Below are 12584 nucleotides of genomic sequence, written 5' to 3'. Positions count from 1 at the left end.
CCTGTTTAGAAAAGTTCTTAAGTTTTCTAAAGTGCAATTGCTATACTGTATATTTTATTTTACTCTACAGCTTTCTTGCTGTGAATAAAATAGGCACTCTGAACATTAAAGGCCATCAATATTACATTGACACTTCAGCTTCCAAGCTCTGAGGAACAATATACAGTGCCATTGCTACAGTCAGGTCGTATGCCCGTAAAGTTTATTAGGAGATGGACACTACTTTTAAAAAGCAACATGGGATATGCAAACATAGACAATAGGAGGAGTAGGCCATTCGGCCCTTCGAGCCTGCTCCGCCATTCATCATGATCATGGCTGATCATCCAACTCAATAGCCTGCTCCCGCTTTCTCCCCATATCCTTGATCCCTTTCGCCTCAAGAGCTATAACTAACTCCTTCTTGAAAACATACAATGTTTTGGCCTCAACTACTTTCTGTGGTAGCGAATTGCACAGGCTCACCTCTCTCTGGTTGAAGAAATTTCTCCTCATCTCAGTCCTAAATGGTCTACCCCATATCCTCAGACTGTGACCCTTGGTTCTGGACTCCCCCACCATCAGGAACATCCTTCCTGCATCTACCCTGTCTGGTCCTGTTAGAATTTTATAGGTTTCTATGAGATCCCCCTTCATTCTTCTGAACTCCAGAGAATATAATCCTAACCGACTCAATCTCTCCTCATATGTCAGTCCCATCATCCCAGGAATCAGTCTGGTAAACCTTCGCTGCACTCCCTCTATAGCAAGAACATCCTCAGATAAGGAAACCGAAACTATACACAATATTCCAGGTGTGGTCTCACCAAGGCTCTGTATAATTGCAGCAAGACATCCCTGCTCTCGTACTTGAATCCAGTCGCTATGAAGGCCAACATACCATTTGCCTTCTTTACCGCCTGCTGCACCTGCATGCTTATCTTCAGCAACTGGTGTACGAGGACACCCAGGTCCCACTGCACATTCCCCTCTCAATTTATAGCCATTCAGATAATAATCTGCCGTCTTGTTTTTGCTACCAAAGTGGATAGCCTCACATTTATCCACATTGTACTGCATCCGCCATGAATTTTTCCACTCACTCAGCTTGTCCAAATCACACTGAAGCATCTCTGCATCCTCCTCACAGTTCACCCTCCCACCCAGCTTTGCGTCATCTGCAAATTTGGAGATATTACATTTAGTTCCCTCATCTAAATCATTAATATATATTGTGAATAGCTAGGGTCCCAGCACCAATCCCTGCAGTACCCCATTAGTCATTGCCTGCCATTCGGAAAAAGACCCGTTTATTCCTACACTGTTTCCTGTCTGCCAACCAGTTTTCTATCCATCTCAATACACTGCCCCAAATCCCATGCGCTTTATGGACAATGTACCTTCACAAAATGGACTAGAGAGAGTCAGGTGACTCCTTTGTTGTTTCTCTACAGATATAGGCAGACATATCTGAACATATCTCTGGGAATTAATTAAAATGCAAATAGTCTTCCCAGGTGCTGATTGACTATCCCTCAACATTTCAATGGAAGAGATTTAAAATGACACTGGCTGGCCATATGAAAATGGAATTTCAAATAAAGTTATTTAGGGGGATAATCATAGCTGGAATGTTGATGGGATACCAAACATTCCTCCATTGTGTGTCAATTACATTGGCTTCAATCCATTGTGTGGGCAATAGAATACATCAATACCATCATCACATGACTGAAACTGGCTGGATAAAGAGTCAATACCCACAAGGACAGCTCAGCAAGTCAGTCGGAGATACCTCTTAGCCAGCACAAGGAAGGACCCTGCCTCACAAGTCACTTTAGGCGAAGAAGAGGGGCTTATTAGTTTTACCTGCAAGATTATATGCCTTCATTACAGGAGCTCGGATACAATTTTGTTTCAAACAACCAGAAACTAAAAACCTTACACTGTCTTGAGTAACCAAGAGAGAATCCTTCAGCCTACAACGTTTCAACCACTATCTTTAGGATTGTGTAAACTAATGACCAGTTTCCTTTTATTCTGTTAGTAATTCAAGTTTTTTTTTTAAACTTTTATTTTTTATTTTTGTGGGCGTTGCTGGCTAGGCCAGCATTTTTGCCCGTTCCCAATTTCCCTTGAGAGGGTGGTGAGCTGCCTTCTTGAACCATTGCAGGCCACATGGTGTAGTTACATCTTTAGAAATCATCTTTTTTTGTCTGCGAGTGCCTGTGTGTTTGGAGAGTGGGTGTTTGTTGGGTTTACATTTTGGGTATTGTGAAAAATCAATGTTTACCCTTTCTTTTGACTTAAATTTACAAGAAAGCCCATCCGTGTCTGTTCTTTAAAGTCACAACATTAAAGGGGAGTTAAAACACTCCTTTTCTAAAGTACATCTTGTGGTGGTCAGCTGAGAGGTGAGGAAAAGTGAAAGTTATCCTGCATTTTCCCTGTCCGTAACACTACAGTTACAAAAAGTTTTAAAAATTTCAAGACCTCTGAAACTGAAAGATTTACACAATGTTCAACAGAACCGTCAAAAGTTGAATGGCAAGTTGCATGTAGAATGGTGCATGATAATACACTAAATGGTCTCAATAGACTTGCAATTTTGCTTTGATTGTTAAACAATTCCAAGATGCACTAAATTCTTGGGAAATACAGGACTGAAGGTGTTGTATCTGAATGAAAGAGGGGTTCCATTTCGTGGGGCACTGGCATCAGTATTGCAACATGAGTGATCTGTACCGTTGGGATGGTCTCCACCTGAACCAATCTGGGACCAATGTTCCAGAAAAAAGGGTAAATAGGGTGGTCAACAGGACTTTAAACTAGAAAGTGGGGGGGTGGGGGGGAGGGAAGGGTAAAACTCCAAGAAGTATGACTAATGGGAAACAAAGCAGCAGGTTAGCGTGTGGGGGGGTGGATTCAACTTCATGGAAAATTATGAAAAAACTGAAAAGGAGAGCCCAGGAGAGGTCATTAAAGTCCCCAGAACACAAAATAGGACAGAGTGTTTGGAAAGGGCTAGGAATCTAACTTCAAGCACATCAGATAAAGGGACGACAATGAGAAAGGGGATGGGAAATACAGGACTGAAGGTGTTGTATCTGAATGCACGCAGTATACGAAATAAGGTAAATGAGCTTGTGGCTCAGATTGAAATTGGCAGGTATGATGTGGTGGGCATCACGGAGACATGGCTGCAAGGGGATCGGGACTGGGAGCTAAATATCCAAGGATATACATCCTATCGAAAAGATAGGCAGGTTGGCAGAGGGGGTGGGGTTGCTTTGTTCGTAAGAAATGAAATTAAATTGATAGCAAGAAATGACGTAGGGTCAGATGATGTAGAATCTGTGTGGGTAGAGTTGAGGAATCGCAAAGGTAAAAAAACCATAATGGGAGTTATGTACAGGCCTCCGAACAGTAGTCAGGATGTGGGGCACAAGATACAGCAGGAGATAAAAAAGGCGTGTAAGAAAGGCAAGGTTATAGTGATCATGGGGGATTTCAATATGCAGGTAGAGTGGGAAAATCAGGTTGGTAGTGGATCCCAAGAAAAGGAATTTGTAGAATGTCTACGAGACGGCTTTTTGGAGCACCTTGTAGTGGAGCCCACTAGAGAACAGGCAATTCTAGATTTAGTGATGTGTAATGAGGCAGATTTGATAAGGGAGCTTAAGGTGAAGGAACCTTTAGGAGGATAAGTGACCATAATATGATAGAATTTACCCTGCAATTTGAGAGGAAAAAGCTGGAATCAGATGTAACGGTATTACAGTTGAATAAAGGCAACTACAGAGGCATGAGGGAGGAGCTGGCCAGAATTGACTGGGAGATGAGCCTAGCAGGAAAGACAGTGGAACAGCAATGGCAGGAGTTTCTGGGAGTAATTTGGGAGACACAGCAAAAATTCATCCCTAGTAAAAAAAAAGCATACTAAAGGGACGACAAGGCAACCGTGGCTGACAAGGGAAGTCAGGGACAGCATAAAAACTAAAGAGAAAGCATACAATGTGGCGAAGAGCAGTGGGAAATCAGGGGATTGGGAAGCCTACAAAGACCAACAGAGGACAACTAAAAAAGAAATAAGGAGGGAGAAGATGAAATATGAGGGTAAACTAGCCAGTAATATAAAAGAAGATTGCAAGAGTTTTTTTTAGATATATAAAGGGCAAGAGAGAGGCAAAAGTGGACATTGGGGCACTGGAAATTGACGCTGGAGAAGTAGTAGTGGGGAACAAAGAAATGGCGGAGGAACTGAATAGGTACTTTGCATCAGTCTTCACAGGAAGACACGAGTAACATCCCCAAAGTTCAAGAGAGTCGGGGGGCAGAGGTGAGTATGGTGGCCATTACCAAGGAGAAGGTGCTAGGAAAACTGAAAGGTCTGAAGGTGGATAAATCACATGGAACAGGTGGATTACACCCAGAGTTCTGAAGGAGATAGCTGAAGAGATAGTGGAGGCATTAGTGGTGATCTTTCAGGAATCACTGGAGTCAGGGAGGATCCCAGGGGACTGGAAAATCGCTAATGTAACCCCCCCTGTTTAAGAAGGGAGTGAGGCAAAAGATGGGAAATTACAGGCCGATTAGCCTGACCTCGGTTGTTGGTAAGATTTTAGAGTCCATTATTAAGGATGAGATATCAGAATTCTTGGAAGTGCATGGTAAAATAGGGCAAAGTCAGCATGGTTTCATCAAGGGGAGGTCATGCCTGACAAATTTGTTAGAATTCTTTGAGGAGGTAACGAGTAGGTTAGACAAAGGAGAGCCAATGGATGTTATCTACTTGGACTTCCAGAAGGCCTTTGACAAGGTGCCACACAGGAGGCTGCTCAGTAAGATAAGAGCCCATGGTGTTAGGGGCAAGGTACTAGCATGGATAGAAGATTGGCTGGAGGCAGAGAGTGAGGATAAGGGGGTTCTTCTCAGGATGGCGGCCGGTGACTAGTGGAGTTCCGCAGGGGTCAATGTTGGGACCACAACTTTTCACTTTATACATTAATGATCTAGGTGAAGGAACTGAGGGCATCCTGGCTAAGTTTGCAGATGATACAAAGATAGGTGGAGGGACAGGTAGTATTGAGGAGGCGGGGAGACTGCAGAAGGATTTGGACAGGTTAGGAGAATGGGCAAAGAAGTGGCAGATGGAATACAAAATGTGGGGAAGTGTGAGGTCATGCACTTTGGTAGGAAGAATAGAGGCATAGACTATTTTCTAAATGGGGAGAGAATTCAGAAATCTGGAGTGCAAAGGGACTTGGGAGTCCTAGTCCAGGATTCTCTTAAGGTTAACTTGCAGGTTGAGTCGGTAGTTAAGAAGGCAAATGCAATGTTGGCATTTATTTTGAGAGGACTAGAATATAAAAGCAGGGATGTGCTGCTGAGGCTTTATAAGGCTCTGGTCAGACCACATTTAGAATATTGTGAGCAATTTTGCACCCCGTACCTCAGGAAGGATGTGCTGGCCCTGGAGAGGGTCCAGAGGAGGTTCACGAGAACGATCCCAGGAATGAAAGGCTTAACATATGAGGAACGTTTGAGGACTCTGGGTCTATACTCAATGGAGTTAGAAGGATGAGGGGGGATCTGATTGAAACTTACAGAATACTGAAAGGCCTGGATAGAGTGGACGTGGGGAAGATGTTTCCATTAGTAGGAGAGACTAGGACCCGAGGGCACAGTCTCAGAGTAAAGGGAAGACCTTTTAGAACAGAGATGTGGAGAAACTTCTTTAGCCAGAGAGTGGTGAATCTATGGAATTCATTGCCACAGAAGGCTGTGGAGGCCAGGTCACTGAGTGTATTTAAGACCGAGATAGATAGGTTCTTGACTGGTAAGGGGATCAAAGGTTATGGGGAGAAGGCGGGAGAATGGGGTTGAGAAACTTATCATCCATGATTGAATGGCAGAGCAGACTCAACGGGCTGAATGGCCTAATTTCTGCTCCTATATCTTATGGTCTTATTCCATTAGAGATGGTGCAGCAGTTAATTAGGAAGACAAAGTGAATGTTGGGCCTCTATTGCATGGGCATTGGAGTACAGGAATAAAGAAGTCTTGCTACAATTTTACAAGGCTTTGATGAGACCATATCTGGAATACTGTGTGTAACTTTGGTCTCTATATTTAAAGCAAGGATATACTTGCATTGGAGGTGGTCCACTAAATTGGTACTTGGGATGAGGGGTTGTCCCATGATGAGAGGCTGAGTACATTGGGCCTATATTCTCCGCAGTTGAGAAGAAAGAGAGGCAATCTCATTGAGACATACAAGATTTTGAAGGGGTTTGACAGAGGAGATGCAGAGAGGTTGTTTTAAATTCCCTGACCAAAAAAAAAGTCTCAGAATAAGGGGCCGATCATTTAGGACTGAGATAAGGAGAAATTATACACTCAAAAGGGTTGTGAATCTTTGGAATTCTTTATCCCAGAAGATTGTGGATGCTCCACAATTGAATATGTTAAAGGCTAGGATAGACAGTTTTAAAATTTTCAAGGCCTCCGAAATTGTTATTGTAGTGTTACGGACAGGGAAAATGCAGGTTAACTTTCCCTTTTCCTCTCAGCTGACCGCCACAAGATGTACTTTAGAGAAGGAATGTTTTAACCCCCCTTTAATGCTGTGACTTTAAAGAACAGGCACGGATGGGCTTTCTTGTAAATTTAAGTCAAAAGAAAGGATAAACGTTGATTTTTCACAATACCCAAAATGTGAACGCAATTGATAGACAGATTTTTGATCTCTAAGGGAATCAGAGATATGAGGAGCAGGTGGGGAAGGTGGAGCTGAAGCCCTAGATCATCCACGATTGTATTGAATAACAGAGCAGGATTGAAGGTCTACTCCTGCTCCTATTTCTTGTGTTCTTGAGAAGTCAGCATGAGAACAAGTTTTCTTTATTAAACCCTCATGACAATGTTATACCATTATAATAGAGGAAAGGAAAGTTGGAAAAAAAATTGCAACAGAGGAATTGAGAGTGGGTTTTTTTTTTAAAGAGTAGAGTGATGACATCTGTTAGAAGGACAGGCACCCAAGGCAGAGCCATTTACAATGTCAGTTGACAGGGCAGTCTGAAAAAGGCAGTAATATAGTGGAATAGGGTCAAAGAATTAAGGGATAGGTTTCAGATGAGCTCAGAGAACTTGAAGGAAGGGGAGAAATTAGAGGTAGATGTGGGATCAGGGCTAGAATAGGGGAGGTAAGGTTTGGTTTGGTGAACAAGGGGAAGGGGTGAAGCAGCAGAGGCATATGAATCTTAATAACAAAGAAGTTGGAGTTTCTTGAATTTGTGGGAGGTAAGGGTTGAAGAGGCATGGGAGAAGGGGTTTAAGGAGATGGTTGGTAGCACAAAAAAGATGCCAGAATTTAGGGTTTATCTATGAACCTGGGAGTAGTGGACAGAAAAGGTGAGGCTTGAAGTTGTCCAAGTGTGAATGATATAAGGAACTGGTTGGAGGTGGCTTGGTTGAGATCGAAACCATGCGGTTGGAATTGCCATGTTAGATGGCAAGGTCAAAAGGGCAGCTGTGAATATGAAGGAAGAGGTTTTGTGAAAGCAAGGGGAAAATAGATATTGAAATCAGAGGTTAAAAAGAGTTACTCCGGTGTAGAGGCTGAGGGAGAGAAATAAAAAGGATCTTGGCAAAACAAAGAATAGGGTTTGGGGCCCACAATGGCAGTAGAGAACATGGCGAGATGCTTGAAGGAAAGCATGCTGGAGGAGGGGAAAAAGAAGAGTCCAAAGTGTAATTTGCTAATAAGGGACATCCCAGTAGTTCGGTGGCGGAAAATATAGTCAAGCAGGGGGGGCTTCAGCAAGGGGCAAGGTCTTGCCACCCATAATCCAGATTTCACAGATAAAGCTCTGTCTTACGATTAGCAGTGACAGGTTAGGAGAGGAATCAGGGAGGGGGAGGTTGCGGTTGGTTGTATGGGGCAAAGAACACAAGCGAAAAAATGAAGGCATGTCTGGGTGACAGAAAAGGATAGAATACAGGAGAGAAAGAACCAAGAAAAAAACAAACTGGGAAATGCAGCATCCAATTTGAATATCGTGATATTCCATCAGCCTGAAATATTAACTCGGTTTCTCTCTCCATAGATGTTACCCAGGCCTGCTGAGTGTTTCCAATATCTCCTGTTCTTATTTCCTTGTCAAGCATCTACAGAATTTTACTTCTACATTTATCTATTACCTAATCTGAAGTATATTTGAATGCCTCTTATAATCAGTGTTCCTTTCAATTAATAGTCATGTTCCTCCAAAGTTAGAAATATAAAACAATATTTTAAATCCAAAATAACACAGTTTATTTCCTTTCAAAAGCTTTTCCTGAGTCTGACTACTTAACATTCTAGATAAGACACAGCTCTAGACACGGTCCCATCCATGGACTTTTGGACAATGGGTAAGTTTATAGGTTTTTTTGTGCATTCTTATGTGTTTGCAATGTTACACATGTTATTATTTGCACCAAACCTTTAGCAGCTGAAAATATTCAAAGTTGAGTTATTTCACTGTTACCGTTTCTCCTTTCTTTATTGACAGCAATTCACTTTTTTGATCGATAGATGTATGTCTGCTTGCTAATTTTTCATTGGGGGGCTGGTTAGCTTAGTTGGCTAGAGTGGATCAGATTAAAGCTAACAGCTACGGCTTTGATCCCTGTTCCAGCTGAGGTCGAGTCAGCCTGCCTCTTTGCCCTACCCGCAGTTAAAAAAAAAATGACACTCTGCTGTGGTTCAGCAAATAGTCACCAAGGACCTGCCTTTGGTCAGAGAACACAAGAAGAACTCATCATAGTGCATTTCCTTATTTTGACATTGCGCTGTTATTTTTCAGATTATGCTATTTCAACCAATCAAATGTGACAGAATTTTCATATGTAACACAGTCAAGTGGCAATGGACCTACAAGAGACATGATTTTAATCATGTAGATCAAAATTAAACCTTGTTACTGTGTTTTATATTTTAGAACGCCTAGCTTTGCATTTTGTTGTCAATCTTCAAATGTGTCATTATTTGCTCCATTATCCCAAATAGCTAACCTATTATTCGATATTAAAAAGGTAGAAATTCTTCAGTTTATTTTATGAAATCTGATTGGTCTGTCACTTTTGTAAAATATGATAGGTGACCTGGACCAGCATCAAGTGAAATAAAAATTAGGGGAAATAAGATGCCCTGTAAAACTATTCAAAAAGTTGGTAAGGGTGACAAATAATTGAGCTGATCCATGAACAATTTTATGTGCTAATGGTAAATGAGCAATCATTTCCAAGATAAAAACGGGAAATGCAGGAAAATCTCAGCAGGTCTGATAGCACCTGTGGACAGAGAAACAGAGTTAATGTTTTGAGTCCGTATGATTTTTCTTCAGAGCTCAATAATTTCCAAAGATCTATTTAACAGCTCTGTTTTTCAAGCATTTAAATTGTGGAGTTCATGGTTAAAACTGGCTTCCTGAAAATTAATTAGGTGTGTGGTGGACTAGCAAGGGAAGAAATAAATGACATAAGATGTGAGCAAGACATGTAGATAAATTTATAAAATATTTCTACATTTGATTCCTCAGTGCAGAGGAAATCCTTTTTTTAGCTCAAAAGAGAGCAGAAACTCTGCAAACTGCTGCAGCCAGTGTCCCTGGCTGTGGAGGAAATGTATATATGCTGGGACACCGTTCTTAGTTGTTGTCTATTGACTCTTGCTGAAAGTGCATATGGGCAAGAACAAAATGAAACTTAAACCCTAAAACTGAACACCTTGCTGATACTTGATTTCCAGTTGAATAATTTAAAGTTGAACAATTAAGTTTTTACCATTCAGGTTTATTTTACTAGATCCAATTTTGGTCTCCTTCACTTCCAGAGAATTCCTCCTTGCCACTAATGGAAGATTCTGCTCACTAGAAAAGGCAATAAAATAAATTGTTACAATTCTTTAATACACAAAGCATGATATATACATAAATGTTCATTTGCTATACTTTGGATATTACAACTAAAATGAGTTCACGAAAAATTAACTATTAACAGTCCTGTGTGATGGAGCCTACAATTTGAACAAACCATTGCAAACACGGAGCTGAATACAGTTTCAAATTAATAAAGCTGGCTCCTTGGACTGGCTGAAGCATAAAGTGACAAACTAAATTACAATTGGTAGAAGTTGTACATTGCATCAAATGATGCAATAAATTTAGCAATTTTAAAAGCAACATCAGCAGGAAGCTGTAACTCTATTATCTACTTACAGCATTGTGGATGGATGGGGTGGAAAAAGGAGACAGGTCTCTTGGGTAAATAGTCACATCCATTCATGGAGTACTACTTACCACCTAAGAGAAGCAATGCTTCGTAAATCAAAGAAATTCATGCCACTCTATTTCACATAGGAATAGTACTGATGAAGAAATGCACTGGTATGAATGCAACATTAAATGGGAGGTTAAATATTATATATAAAGCACCAGGGAAAAGTTATTCCCTGAAGTAGAGAAAATTATTAAAACTGTATTGTGTACAAACAGATGTGCCATTGGTTATTCACTTTTAAGTCTAAGGATATACAGTGTTACAGTGTATGGATTAACACACCATGGCCGAGATTTAATGGAGCTTGCCAGAGTGGGCATGATGGTGGGAGGCCGGGAGGATCTGGCAGGAGTACCCACTTCTCTGGCGTCAGGAAAACTGTCCTGAATTTAGTGGGGGATGTGAAGGACCCAACATGGGAATCCCATCCACTGGCAGCATTTAAATTAAGTGGCTCGTTAATGAGCCTAAAGCCAGTTACCCCCAAATCCACCGGAATTTAATAGTGGCTCAGGAATTTAATGGAACTCACATGGGTCTCCCGAAGGCCGCCCAGCAGCTGACCAGGCAGGCCTCTTGTTCAGAGGCACTCAGTGCCCACCAAGGAACCAGGCCTCAGGTGGAGGTGGGGAGCGGTGCATGTGGAATGCCACTCCACTGCCCTTGCATCTAATCCCCCTTCACCCCCCAGAGACGTCCTCCCCATGAATCCCATCCCACCCAAGTCACCTGCCTTCAAGATGGTCCCGGGTGAAGGCCTCTGACCATTACCGGCAGCAGCCACAGCTCCTGACGGTGCTGCCTGCAATGGAGAACAGCCAGCTGCCAATTGGCCTGCAGCTGTTAGGGCTGGGGTTTCCACACTGCTGCGGACTGAATCCAACAGAAGGCTTGACACTGTCCAGTTGAGGAGGGGGATGGTGGGGGAAAAAAAAAAAGACCTGCATCGCTGGAACTAAATTCCACCCCATTTATTACTAGAAGCATTGATTTACAGGTTACTGGATATTAAATTGGTTTCATTGAAGAGTTTCCTGGAATTTCAGTATTTTTAAGATACAATTCCGCACACTTTCAGTTTTCTGTATATAAAGGCTGCAGTGGTCTCAATTATTTTATATATATATATATGATAAATGTTCTCCAAGTTGTAGAGATGAAGTCCCGTCTTCACATTGAGGACACCCTCCATCATGTTATGTGGCACTACCATCATCCTAAGTGGGATAGATTTCAAACACATCTAGCAGCTCAAGACTGGGCAACCATGAGGCGCTACGGACCATCAGCAGGAGCAAAAATGTACTCAACCACAATCTGTAACCTCATGGCCTGGCATATCCCCCACTCTTCATTGAACCAGGGTCAATCCCCTGGCTTGGCGGTAATGGTAGAGTGCAGGACGGCATACCAGGAGCAGCACCAGACATACCTAAAAACGAGGGGTCAACCTGGTGAAGCAACAACTCAGGACGACTTGCTTGCCAAACAGCACAAGCATAAGATCATAAGACACAGGAGCAGAAATTAGGCCATTCGGCCCATCGAGTCTGCTCTGCCATTCAATCCTGGCTGATAAGTTTCTCAACCCCATTCTCCTGCCTTCTCCCCATAACCTTTGATCCCCTTACCAATCAAGAACCTATCTATCTCGGTCTTAAAAGCAGCATGCAAAAGATAGAGCTAGGTGATCCCGCAACCAAAGAGTCAGATCTAAGCTCTACAGTCCTGCCACATCCAGTCGTAAATGGTGGTGGATAATTAAACAACTCACTGGAGAAGGAGGTTCCACACATATCCTCAATTTCAATGATGGAGGAGCCCAGCACGTCAGTGCAAAGGATAAGGCTGAAGCATTTGTAAGAATCTTCAGCCAGAAGCGCTGAGTGGATGATTCTTCTCCGCCTCCTCCAGGTGTCCTCAGCATCACAGATGCCAGTCTTCAGCCAATTCAATTCACTCCATGTGATATCAAGAAACAGCTAAAGGCACTGAATACTGCAAAGGCTACCGGCACTGACAATATTCCAGCAATAGTACTGAAGACTTGTGCTGTACAACTTGCCGCGTCCTTAGCCAAGTTGTTCCAGTACAGCTACAACACTGACATCTATCCGGCAATGTGGTAAATTTCCAGGTATGTCCCGTCCACAAAAAGTAGGACAAATCCAGCCCGGCCAATTATCACTCCATCAGTCTACTCTTGATCAGCAGTAAAGTGATGGATGGGGTCAGCAACAGTGCTATCAAGTGGCACTTGCTTAACAATAACCTGCTCA

The 12584-nt window shown here is 42.4% G+C and overlaps 1 protein-coding gene across 7 annotated transcripts in view; it reads right to left on the bottom strand.

Annotated features, from left to right (window-relative positions):
- slf1 (SMC5/6 complex localization factor 1) overlaps positions 1-12584 on the bottom strand; it is a 77357-nt gene that overhangs the window by 12855 nt on the left and 51918 nt on the right. For 6 of the 7 annotated variants that reach the window (XR_013579821.1, XM_078565288.1, XM_078565303.1 and 3 more), the window contains one exon: positions 9811-9896. Coding sequence is in view for 5 of the 7 variants with exons in the window: in XM_078565288.1 (XP_078421414.1) it covers positions 9811-9896 (86 nt within the window). In the remaining 2 variants the exon portion in view is untranslated. Of the gene's footprint in view, positions 1-2272; positions 2387-9810; positions 9897-12584 lie in introns of all 7 variants that reach the window. The other variant, XR_013579820.1, reaches the window with a different exon arrangement.

Source organism: Cetorhinus maximus, chromosome 2 (assembly GCF_964194155.1).
Source record: "Cetorhinus maximus chromosome 2, sCetMax3.hap1.1, whole genome shotgun sequence".
Taxonomy (NCBI): Eukaryota; Metazoa; Chordata; class Chondrichthyes; order Lamniformes; family Cetorhinidae; genus Cetorhinus; species Cetorhinus maximus.
This window is presented reverse-complemented; position numbering and strand designations above follow the sequence as displayed.